This window comes from Scatophagus argus, chromosome 11 (genome assembly GCF_020382885.2).
Source record: "Scatophagus argus isolate fScaArg1 chromosome 11, fScaArg1.pri, whole genome shotgun sequence".
In the NCBI taxonomy this organism is placed as follows: Eukaryota; Metazoa; Chordata; class Actinopteri; family Scatophagidae; genus Scatophagus; species Scatophagus argus.
This window is the reverse complement of record NC_058503.1, coordinates 19,299,402-19,312,078: the sequence shown is the minus strand read 5'-3', so window position 1 is coordinate 19,312,078 and position 12,677 is coordinate 19,299,402. Positions and strand designations below refer to the sequence as shown.

At 42.9% G+C, this 12,677-nt stretch overlaps 1 protein-coding gene across 2 annotated transcripts in view; it reads left to right on the top strand.

The window, feature by feature from the left end:
• The first annotated feature begins 260 nt into the window (after positions 1-260).
• The window catches only part of hdac4 (histone deacetylase 4), a 101,145-nt gene continuing 88,728 nt past the window's right edge, over positions 261-12,677 (top strand). The window contains exons 1-2 of one of the 2 annotated variants that reach the window (XM_046404645.1): positions 261-602; positions 10,734-10,994. In XM_046404645.1, the coding sequence (XP_046260601.1) occupies positions 10,973-10,994 (22 nt within the window). In that variant the 5' untranslated portion in view covers positions 261-602; positions 10,734-10,972. The remainder of the gene's footprint in view (positions 603-10,733; positions 10,995-12,677) is intronic. The other variant, XM_046404646.1, reaches the window with a different exon arrangement.

The window sequence follows — 12,677 nt, the reverse complement described above, 5'->3', positions numbered from 1 at the left end:
GGACACATTTTTAATTCCTCTCTATTCTCACTGACTTTACCACCATTTAGTCTTATTGTAATCGCATTTTAACTGCCTTATCTGCTTTAATCCTTTTTCTGGAGCACATTATAGACGCTATATAAAACACCAAATGTATATTACAGTGATAACTCTGGTAATAAAAAATACAGCGACTCACTGTTGAGTAACAAAGTCACTACACAACAAGATAAAAATAAAAATGTAATGACAGTAGTAAAGCGACATGATACCAAGCACAAACAAAACAAACCCACTGATACGTCTGTCAGACTCGGTGTGAACAGGTTGGATGCACACCTGTGCGCAACGCGGAGAGCAGAGCGACAGACTTCATTCATTCATTCATGTAAACACCAGCCTACATCATTTCCCTGTCGGCTGTCAGTCACCCGGCCCCGCAGACTCCGCCTCCTACGGAAACACACGAGGTTGTCCGACACGTGATCGCGTCAGTATGGCGGAGCCGTTGGCTGAGTGGTGTTTTTACAGTACCGACGGGTCCTAAAACCCTGATCTGTGGATGCTCTTGGAGATCCTGGGGAAAACACGACACTTGCGCCCAGCGGTGCTCAGCTCAGGTAGTGTTTCCTTTCTGTCTTTGTAGAATAAAAATAAAAAACACAATTACACAGTCCTCACTTTGGCTTGTGGGTGTAAATTAGAGAGAACCACGACTCCAGAAATGTTTATTCTGTTGACGGTTGCGTGTGTGCGCTTTTCCTCCTCGAAGTCACAGAGTTGCTGTTTTTCTGCTCTGCTTTTCTGCGAGTTTGTTTCCTATTTTACAGTCAGCAGACAGTGTGAGTATTGCGCAAGACATGCGCTGGTGTTCAGCATTATCAATTAGGAGTGGATATAAAATCCGTACGGGTTGTGCAACACCGTCCCTCCTCCACCAGCTTTGGCTGCTCGGTTTTAAGTTGGATTTTTTTCTTTCTTATCTCGCCGTTCGGTTGCTTGTTTCCAGCCCGTCTGAAACGCGCTGTCATGTCGGGACACAGCGGCACAGCAGGCGATTAGTCGCTGCCACTGTCGAAACTTTTCATTCCTCTTTAGTGACTTGTGTTGCAGCACAGCGACATACGTGACATGTTTTTTCCTCCCAAGTGCGAGGTTTGAGCTGCCAGATGTACCGGGGACTTTTTGTCACCCAGTTACGGTTTTTAATTTACCAGTTAAAGTACGTCGCAAGTTAAGAGGAACTGAATAAAAAAAAAGTTGTCTTCTTACAGTATGGACTCGAAATTACGCACACAGATTCCACACAGCCAGCAGACGCTTTCGTGTGTGTGTGCGTGCGTGTGTGTGTGTGTGTGTGTGTGTGTTTGAACCGCCGCAGCTTTCGGTGTAAACTTGTTCGTGAAGTGTAAACACAAGAGAGCAGCAGCAGGACGACGCTGAAGTTGGCCTTTAATTCGCTGTTTCCGATTCGCCAGTTAAAGGGGGAAGTTAAGGGAAACGTGAATGACACCATCCCGGCTTTTAACGGCACCACTGAACATTAGCATTAAAGTCTTAAAGCTGTTTGTCAAACACATTATTGTGCTTGTAAAAGAAAACAAAAAACAAAACAAACAAACCAAGAAAACCCCAGAAAAGCGCGTTTTCTCCTTCCAGACAACAGTAAACCAGGTGTAGCTCTGAAACATTTACTCAGGTCAGACCTGGACCTGCATCAGCAAGATTCCAGTAACTGCTTAAAGATTGTGAAACCTTTGTTTTATTTGTGAATGTGCAAAAAAACGTGCATTCTTAAACTTCGCTAATCTAATCCAGATTTGACGAGCCTGGGTGTGGTGAGTTTTGATCTAGACCAGGGGGCTAGATGAGGTTGTTTGGGGGATGGGGTGGGGGAAACTGTTTTAAAGAGACTTCAGCTTCTCTGGGTTAATATGGTCCAGATTTGACAAGTCTAAGTTTGGTTTAGACCTGGTCCAGTGTGGTCTGGATGAGGGGAATAAAATGGTGAAATCCATTTTTGTGTGTTCCCAAATACAATAAAAGTTTTACACATCTGAACAGTTCCTGAAGTCAACATGTTGACAACTGTACCTGTGGGGTTTTTTAATGTAGATCTGGTCTAGTGTTTAACTAGGATGTCTGACACCCTTCCATAACAGCGAGTGGTGCAAAAAACAGAATCTTTTGCTCATTGTTGTCATTAAAATTTCCCTTAACTTTCCTCTGAACTGTGGAACCGAAGCTGCGAATCGAAGGCTAAACTCAGCGTTGTAACAGCAGGCCTGTGCCTCTGCTCTGCGAAGACTTTCAGCCTTTCAGCCTTCACTGGCGGAAACTGTTCCCTCAGCATTACAAGCTCTGGGGCTCTTCTGCTCGTAAACTCCAGGCCCCACAGGAACAAGGTCACTGGAAAAAAAAAATAGCTCACAGTGCTTCTCCTAAAAGACGACTCTGCCGAGAGTCTGATTCATCGCGGTGCGTTTCTGTGCACGATTGGCCTTTACTTGTGGAATATATCTTAGCCATTCAACTGCCGATGTTATATCGAGTTACAGTGAAAGGGGGGTGATTCAGAATCCATACAAGGAGAAATGTATTTCAGTATCTCTGCTTAAGTCTGTGTGACTCTCTGCAGCTTCACAAAGTCCTGAAACTCTTTTACTTGTTGAATGTGGTCACATTTAGTTGTTGTGACTACGACTGTGATGGCTTCACATCATCTTAGCAGAGCTCCAGTGCTGTTAACTTTACTGTTTTGGTGTTTATCTTAAACAATCCCAAAAGCAAGAAAATCATACATTACAGTCTTTTGTCCCATTACCAGATTTTTGTGTCGTGACATTTAAATTGAGCAGATTCTGACTGGTGCAAAAATAGTTTCCCTTCACTGCTTTGCCATACCTTAAAGTGTATGTCGCACACAGTTAAATCAGTGCTGCTTCCATCACCTCTTAGCATTTCATCGTGTCTCTACAATGCAGATTCTCTTGTGTCACCCCATCTTTTAATTTTACTCCTCCATCCAACAGCTCTCCTTGTGACAGCGATCAATTTAGCCAGAGCTTCCTTGTGCAATTAAAAGCTGCTTTTAAAGCCAAAGTCTGCAACTTTTTAAGACAGTATCTTCCTTAACGGATGACATAAACTCGGCCAGACTTTGCCGCTTGTTAGCCTGAATAGAAAACGACATAAGTTTGTGATGTATGTATTGCAGTTAACGGCACATGAAATGCCTTTCTAAGAGCAACAGGACAGACGTATTTGAAAGCTGAAAGCATACAGGCATATTTAACAGATATATTTGTCTACAAGATTGGAGTGAGAATGCTCCAAAACGTGTGTGTTTCAGAGAGTTTTGGTCTTGCGCTGTTGCCTTTTTCAGACAGGCAGAGGTCGGACACAAGATCGACTCGGCCAGGGCAAACAGCAGCGGTAAACAGTGAGCAGCCATGTTGGCGCCAACGTGTAGAGAAATGTCTGAAGAATCCAATCATCTAATAACCAAAAGAGGTGAAACAGCTGCCACAAACAAAACCAGAGAGAAAAACTGCAAAGAAATTACTGATCGGTGATGCCCGAGGACTGAGTTTAAACATTTTGATATGTGACTGGACCCGCTGTAGCTAAACAAAAGGGCTTTTATGCTGTGGTGAAATGAATATGGCTAAATTAGATGAATGCTCGTGTAGGTGTGATGCTGTCAGTCGCACTGAGGAGATCAGAGCAGAGGAGACAGACTGACAGAGAGACAGACTTGTCACTTAGGTCGGTTGGTCTGCTTGCTGTCTGTGGTTGTAAATAGAAGTTTTGGCCCTGAGGGAAACAGTAGGAAAGTGAGAGAGAGAGTGAGAGGACTCCAAACTGTGCCTCGCCCCGGCCGATTGTGAGCTATTATTATGAATGCTCTAGTCAGTGTAAATAAGTAATGATTTGTTTGTCTTGACAGTTTTACTTTAGTTGGCTTTAGATGCGTTCTGTGGCTTTTTCTCTGTTCTTGATCAGAACAGTACCCTCTCTGGACCTTGTGATTTACAAATGAAAAGCTGTCCATATCTCATCTATTGTAGTATAATTCACTTAATTTGGTTAAACTGATTTTCTATAAATTTTATTTTTTTTACTTCTAGTGGTTAATAAGTTGCAGCACACCTGAGAGTCACTGGTAAAGCCATCACTTTTCTGTTGGATCAGTGTTACAGGAACTTTGGTTGAGCAACGACTCACTTGCTTAGTCTGACAGTTTCAAAGCATAACCCGCCATGGTAACTGAGCTTGAACCCTGTTTAATTTGCTGTATGGAAAAAGCCTGACTTTTTTTGTTAAACTCACTTTATGGATCAGTCCTCTGGTTGCATGGATTGCATCTTGTACCACAACACTGGAGTAAATCACAACAGACTGAATTCAAACTGACGTTTGCTGCTGTTTTTCATCTTTGAGGAAGCTTTCTAATAAGAAACACAATTTGACTCAGTGGGGTGAACATAAATTTACCATCTTAAATATACAGTTGGGAAATCTTCTAGTAAAGCCACCAGCATATTTGAATCCAGCCCATCTGACTGTTTGGCTCAGAGGCCAACTTGCACATCCCTGCCATACAGACATTTTGGAGCTCTTTATTCTTGCTCTTTACTTGCCTCTTGTAATCTCATTAATAAGCTCATTTAGCTCAGTTCCATTGTGCTTTGTTGGGGAACCAGGCATGACTTTCCAACTTTTTCCCATCATTTAGCACAAGCTGGCACTGGTAAAGCTTGTTTGTTTGTGGGACTTTTTGTGGATGTTGTCACGCTAGCAGACACTTATGTGGTTGATTAATGCCACTGTAATGCTTGGGGCCAAGTAAGGTGACAGGAACCTGTAAAGCACGGACACATTCATGCAGAGAGAGTTTGTAAGCTGCTTGGCACCGTTTTCCCTTCAACGTCCTGTGATTCGTCATATTGGTCCATGTTGATTTGTTTGGCTCTCTGTTACAGTTTGAATGAAACGTGGAAGAATCGTCATTTCGCTACAGCCTTTTAACGCACAATCCTTTCCCTGTCTGTCATAATAACCAATCAGATATGTTGACATTAATGTTAAATATATATTTATTTTTTTACATTTTTGAATGAAGTAAGCATAAAACTCCAAAGTCAGAGAAATCAGTCGCATGGGCATGTTGCCTTTTCACATTAGACTTACGGTTGTGCTACTTGATAAAGGAAAGGAGGTTGGATATTGGCCAGGGGTCCAGAGAAGCAGTAAAAGCAGACAAGAGAAAGATTCAAAGCAGTAAAAAGGGACACAGAGCCTTTAATGGACAGCTATACAGAAGCTCTCAGCCTCAACTGATGTGATTTGAGGCTTGATGAATCATTGCATTGATCCTTGTGGTCACCCAATGAGTTCATGGCTGCGAATCATTCTCCCAGATTCAGCCCCTTAAACCCCATTGTGCCTCACAGCTCCAATAATAAACCTGTTTTAGCTCCTTTGTGCTTTGACTGGACCGTGTCCTGACTTCGAACCCGTCCTAGCTCCCCAAACGCAGTTAGCAAGTGTTGGAGGAGTTGACAGTTGGGAAAGGCATCCTTGTTTGTGGACATGTTGTGGATGTCAGGCTAATGGTTACTAATTGAGTCTATTAATGGCACTGTAATGTTGGTGACAGGACCCTGTGGTGCACAGGCACACTCAACCAGCAGGACTGTGCAAACTGTCCCACCACCCTCTCCACTCCACCAAATCAGTGGCATGCTGACATGTTACATTTTAATAACATATCTAAACCCCTCATGTTGGCAGTTTTTTTCATTATTGAAAATTGATTTTGGAGTTTTTCCTCTGGTGTGTCAGTGTGGCCTGCTCAAGGGCCAAATCTCTTTTTTTATTGTGTACAAATTAAATACATTTCACAGTAGACACCAGGTTGTATAAAGATAGGAAAGGTGGGTTTCAGTGAGATGTCCCATATATGTCCACGAAATATTGCAGACTGGACTCTCTTCCAAAAGCTGCTTGAGGACACTCTGCTTTTGTCTGTTACAGTATGTTATTTTCCAGGAGTGGACTCACTATTCCAAAGTAGCCACATAGTCTGTCCTGACTGTCAAACTTGTGGATGAGAATTACTCAAGGGTGAGGTGGATAATTAATAACGTAGAACAAATAAGAGTTACAAAAATGTGAGGAAAGAAGGGGAAGTGCAGCGAGCTTTCGTCACTCACAGGATTTGGCACACCGCATGGAACGATGCAACTTCCTGTTTTTGATTTGACTCGCAATAGTCGGACTTTTGTTTCCAAGGCAACGTCACATGGGGGTTCGATTGTCCATTAACATCAACAGACTTGTGTGCCTAGTCCCACTGTGCCCTCAGTTGACAACAGGCCAAACTACAAGACCACTCAAAACTAGATAAGCAGTACTATGAATTTTCACATTTTCATTCGCAGTGAATGCATGTATGTCACGCTACACTCCAGTCTGATGACTTTGAAAGTCATGTTGTTTGATGGAGACATTACTTTACATTTTCTTGTTGTGTGTTTCTGTCGCAGCCGCCTTTCTAAATTAAGACCACCTTTATGCTGGAAATACATGTCAGTTTGTCTGCTACCGATGGCATTTAAAACAATGCAAAGCAAGCAGATTTTTAAGTACGTTGCTGGTGTATAATTGCAGCCATTCTCCATTGTGCATTTCTGCAGAACTGAATTGCAGTGTGTTTCAAAGTTGGGAAATGGAGAAGGGGAAAAGAACATGTTTTATAGCCTGGTGTGTTAACTAGTCTCCCTCCATTCTCCATTATTTGTACCAAAGCTTTAAAATGCAAAACAAGCATTCAGCATAGCCCTGTATTACAAATGCATTTTAAAGTAAATTCATTTGGGGAAAACTTTGACTTCATTAGAATTTCTGAACAATTCAAGTGACAGGCCTGAAGCACTATCTCATGATTTTGGTGTCAGTCGTGTCATCACTGTGTTAAATGCCAACTTCATTTGCTTTCCATTGTGAAATGTTTAGTTCTGTCAGTCAACTTCAGAAAAAAGAAGTTTATTTACATGAGAATACAGCACAGCAGAACAGCTCATGTTTGGCTTCTTGGCTCATCATCACTTGGGGTGTGAGGGGGGGTATCTTCCCCTGGAGACTGGAGTCAGGGCCTGCAGGTGGAGGCCGTGGTGCTTCACGGCTGGGCTGCCGGTGCTCCGTATCAACACAGATGATCCCCCTGTGGCTCTTGATACCTGAGCTCCTTGTCTTTGTCCCAGTTCAACCAGCAGATGATTGATGTGATGTCCTGCGGTCATAGCTTCCCTTGTTCACTTGCAAACATGAACAAGCAGTACACAGTATTGTATTACAGCAGGACCTTTCATGCCGTCAGCTGCCGTGCTTCACCCACTCACCTGTGTGACACCGACGTTAAGTCTTCCTCTTTCTAAAGGAAGACAGCCTGTTGTGTTTTCTAAGCTGATATCCGTCACTGTAAAGACACCTCAACTATTTTGGCCAACAACAAAGAAAAATCCAGAACATGTCAATCAACAGCATACTGGCGGTGCCAATAATCCCACTCTGAATAATTCATAGTCAATTAGAGGCTGAGAGGCTGAAGCTGTCTTCATGGCACAAGTGCATTTTCAATGATTCATTTCATGAGCCATGCAAGGGGTCTCTTAATTGTTGTTTACTGCTCGCTGCCCCACCACATGTTATTTTTATGCCATCGTGATTACTCCCGGCAGCTCAGAGTGCTTGGGAAATGAAGTCCATTAAGGAGTCCTGAGAGCTGTTTTCCTGTCAAGCGCCATGGAACGTTTCCAGGTTCAAACTCAACTGCATGAGAACAATAAATCTCGTCTAATTTCCAAGTGTCAGGAAGTGAGACGCTTGAAGTGATGCAGGTGGTGTATTACGGCTCTGCAGTGCAATAAAAATACCTGCAGTGTTGTACAAATATTACTTTTTAATGGGATCCTTGAAGAAGAGTTTAAATTGCAGAATAAGTGGAATCATGTGGAAGGAATATTACAAACCGCATGAGCCCAGCTGACAGCTGACCACTGACACAAACTGCAGGTTGACTGTGTCAGAAAATGAGCAGGCTTGGCTTCCCTTTGAGCTGTGCAAGTCTGCTTTTTTCTGTTTGTTTGAGTGTGGCAAAGAGAGAAAGTGAGAGCACCGGCTGCCTGAGGTGATTGTTGACATAGTATGACAAGTTGTAAAAGCACAGCCTGAATTCTTGTGTGACAGACGACTCCTTTGACAAAAATAGGCGGCTGAATGTGAGAACAGCGCTGCCTCCAGTCGACACGCTCGGTTTTCTTTCTGACACCTCATGTCTCAGCTTCCCATCCACTCTGAGGCACCTGGCTGTCAAAGTGTTGTCTATCCAACACAAATGCCTCCATGTCAAACATTCACATAAACATCTAAATCTCACCTCTGGTCATTTTGCCCCGGGCCTCAAAGATGCTGAGGTAGAAGAGAAATTGTGAGGATGTTCATTGTCGCAGCAACGCACTGATGTGTTGTTTTCTCACACTCAGTCAACTAAAGCTCACAGTGTGTACGTGAGGGCAACACTGGAGCTCATTTTCTAGTAGATTTGAAAACAATAAGCTTGATTTTCCTCCAAAGTGATGCTTTAATTTCTCACATTCTCACACGCTAATGAACAAGCATTCACTTAAGGGACTGTTTTTCTTCTACAGCAATTCCTGATAAGTGAAGTAAGACCCCGGAGAATCCTGGCAGTGATCTGTTTCCATGAGATTTTATTTGGCCGTGGAATGCGTGCACCTTCCCTCCACTGAACTCTTTTGTTTGACAGCAACTCGGTTGCACAGCTGTAAGGCGACAACAAAAACACGTTTTCACACAGAGGTCCTGCAGTGCTGAAATAAAAGAAGAGCCGTCATTACACAAGCTTTTCTCCTTCGTGCTACAACCGAACAATGGCGGCATAATTCTGCCCCGGTATGTGGTTTTTAGACAGTGTGCCTGAGGTCTGGAAGCAAAAGAGGTGTGACATGAAAGTATCGCCGTCTAGTGATGGTTCCCAGCATGCCAGCTTGCCCCTTTGTACGCACATGTATGTGAGTGAGCGAGGGAGGGAGCACATACGTAACTTTATTGTGGCCTCTGTGGTATTTATTGTGAATGATTGCCGCTCTCATTATCACTTGTTTGTGTTCAGTTCTGTTGACACTGAGGTTGTTAGATGTGACAGAGGTGAGTTTGAGCTTCTGTTTGGGTTTAATAGCCAGAGGCTTTCCTGGTATGTGTGTTTACATACTCCCTGCAGCTTTGATTGCATAACACACACACACACACACACACACACACACAGGACCATCTGTGGAGGTAGAGCAGTTTTTGGAAGGTCGGTGGTTTCATCCCGTCCTCCTGAAGTCCACTTGTCAAAGTGTCCTTGGGCAACACACTGAACCCCAAATTGCTCCTGATGGCTCTTCCATCTGTGAGTGGATCTTCATGTAAATGGTTATCAGTCCTGATGTGCAGGTGGTATCCTCTGCCAGCAGTGTGTGAAGGTTGATCAGAAGAACAAAAAGTGCTGTACAGATACAGTCCATTTACCATTACACACACACACACACACTAGACATTACGAAAAGTTTTCTTCCTCTTTCTATTTTTATCAACTCTGTGGAAAGTCTAAGCCTCTGTTTGCGTTTCATTACGGGCTCCAAAAAGCTTTTTATTAAGTCACAAGTCTTCCACAGCAGACCATGCAAGCTGTGGAAGTGAAGATTTAGTCATGTCACACGAAGTTGACAAATGTTAAAATTCTTGGAAAGTCACTTTCATTATCTGTGCTTATGGCCACATCAGACTTTGACGGTTTCTGTAGAAAATCAGGGTTCGTTTTTACCATTCTTAGACCACATTCAAAGGCTTTGCCTGAGAGGCTGCAGTAACAGCACTGACAGTGACTTGCAGTATGAGCTTTTGCATTTAGATTATGTAAACATGCTGCAATTTTAGTGATTCCAGATGGTTTAAATGAAAGCATTCATTTAATAAAAAATAGACACATGATACAGCTCTGAACTGGAGGAAGCCAGAGCTGTTTTACATCAGTAGTTCTCTTTCCCACAATGAATAAGATGGCTTTTATTAACGGTAGGATCAGTATTTGTAATGAGTTACAACAGATTCACTGAACTTCATTTTTTGTATTGCTGGTAATGAACAACAGCTAAACATTTATTTAAAAGGAGTTGATTTCATAAATTCTTTATGTGAACAACAAAGAATTTCACTGCTGTTTAATTTAAAAGTTTCTCATTTGTTGCTGTTGTTGGCTGAGGCTTCTTTTCTCAGTGGCTGTTGCCTCAACTCTGGCATCCACAGTCCAACTCACGACAACTTTGTGAACATCACCGAAAATCCCATCTATGGATTTATACTTATCCCTATGAAAGCCTAGGAGCTATCACTCCCAGGCTTTTATAGCGATTTATACATGTGTATGAAACATAGGGTTATGGGTTTCTTTGAAGGCTGGTGACCTGCAGGTCTTTGTTCCTCCCCGGCCAGTTAACGTTCCATACAGGGCTCAGGTTAGTAGGAGTTTTGGCTCAGTGAGGAATAAAAAAGCATGCAAGCCACCAGACCATGAGGACCCTTCAGTCAGAACCCTGCTTATTAGTTTGGTATAATGTGGAAGTTAATTTGTGTGTTTTTCTGAGCTTCACCTTTTTTTTTTTTGTGTCCAACTCTCACAGCTCGACTGTTTGGTGGAAGGAATCCTGCCACGACACACCACTGAGGTCTCCACCTGTGGCTCAGTGCGATGAGGCCTTAAGAAACAACTACTCTTTGTCCCTCCTTGGCCTGGAGCCTCCACCTGGAAGCACCGACTTGGCTGCGAAGCACATGGTGGTCACTGCAGCCACCACAGAGGTGCACTGACACCCTCACTGCTGACCTCTGTCAGTTCTGTCTGGCAACAACAACCATAAAGATGAGCTCTCACAGTCGATCGGGTAAGATGTCAAAAAAAAAAAGAAGTATTTTTGCTTTCTGTGAATGGAATTATGTATATGATGATGCGTACTGAAGTGTACACATTCATCCATTTGTGGTGAAGAATTCCCCAACAACAAAGCTCTTCACAGGGCCTATGTATGCATACAGTGTTGTTAAATATTTGGCTTAACCTCCATGACACCCACTTTGAGTCTGAGTATATCTATTCCTCTTTTGAGAACTGGAAGACTTGTTCCAGTTTTTTTCATGCTGGTTCATGTCGGAACAGTGGAAATTAGTAAGCAAATTTCTGCTTCTGACGACATCCTTTTCTTTGCTGTCGTTGATCATTTGGTTACACCTTGGCAAACAGACCAAACCTGCCATTTTGATCTTTTCAGTCTTATAAAGAAATAATGATTTAATATGGTTGACTTGACAGTTGGCAAAACCACCAGCTTCAACATGTTGCTTTGTTTAAACAATTACAGTGTCTGGGAGAAAGCAAATGTTTTGAAAGTAATGTTTTTTTTGTGTGTTTGTGGTTGGTTTTAATTGATTTGCGCTGACATTCGAACGAAGAAAACGCCGCTGCCAAGAAAACAAATTGATGGAGGGAAGTAATGAAAAAGCAGGTCCGCAGGGCTTGACCAGCGTCCTGCCGTCCACGCTGTTTCTCAACTGCAGACCAAAGGGGACAAAAGGCCACTTGTGGCCATCATGCTTTGGCTCCCTTCATTGCAGTGATGTCACAGACGTTGTTGTGCTGCTATTGGTCCTGTGTGGCACAATGTGGGTCGCTGGCATCACTTTCTTTTCTCTTGAACTCTGAGTAGAGACGCTGCGTTGTCCCAGCCAAAATGGTTTGCGTCAGAGTGGATGTTTCAGGCCATTCACATAGCTGTGATTTTCTCCTCTTCTTCTTTTTTTCTTAAATACATTGTGTTATGTAAGTGGAACCTTGAAGTGGGGCATGATTTCCTTTTTTATTTTCCTCTTATTTAGATGATTTCCATGTTCTGTCTGCTCTCAGTTCTCACAAGCTTTTTCCTTCAAGTCTTTAAACGGTTCTAAAATAACATTAAGGATTACAATTTTGCTGTTGTCAGTTTTTGTGCTTGTCAGTTTCCGAGATATTACCTGACTTGCTTGTACTTGCATGGACAAGAATACACAAAAATCCCAACCCAAACCCACGGTTGTTTCATGTCATTTAGACTGCCTCAGTAAGGGAGGGGATCTTTTTTACTCACCTTCAGGTGATGGATACACATAATCCCACTTTTTGGAAAACAGGTGTCTTACGATTCATAATGGAGCCAGATGTTCCATGCAGGACTGTAACATCAAAGGTAGGTGAGGGGGATATTTCTGCTGAAATTTTGTCTTAAGTCGAAACCTTCTGAATGCTGACTTTTCTCTCCCTTGAGGAGCTCCGAAATTAAGGATGAAGCATTCACTCCTCGATTTCATCTCCAGTTAGCAGTTAATTTTCCCCTTGTCGCCCTCCCATCGGTGCAGTATTGCTGATTCCTTTTCCATATATGACAGATCATCATTTCCCATTCTCAAACCACCATTCTAGAGCGCTGAAGGGCCCCTTTGTCTGACTTAAACTTGGGTGGCAAAGGCTGGCATGTTGACATGCTGCTTGGCATTTTGGAACTGGTTTTATGGCCTTGGAGCCAGAGTTAGAACAC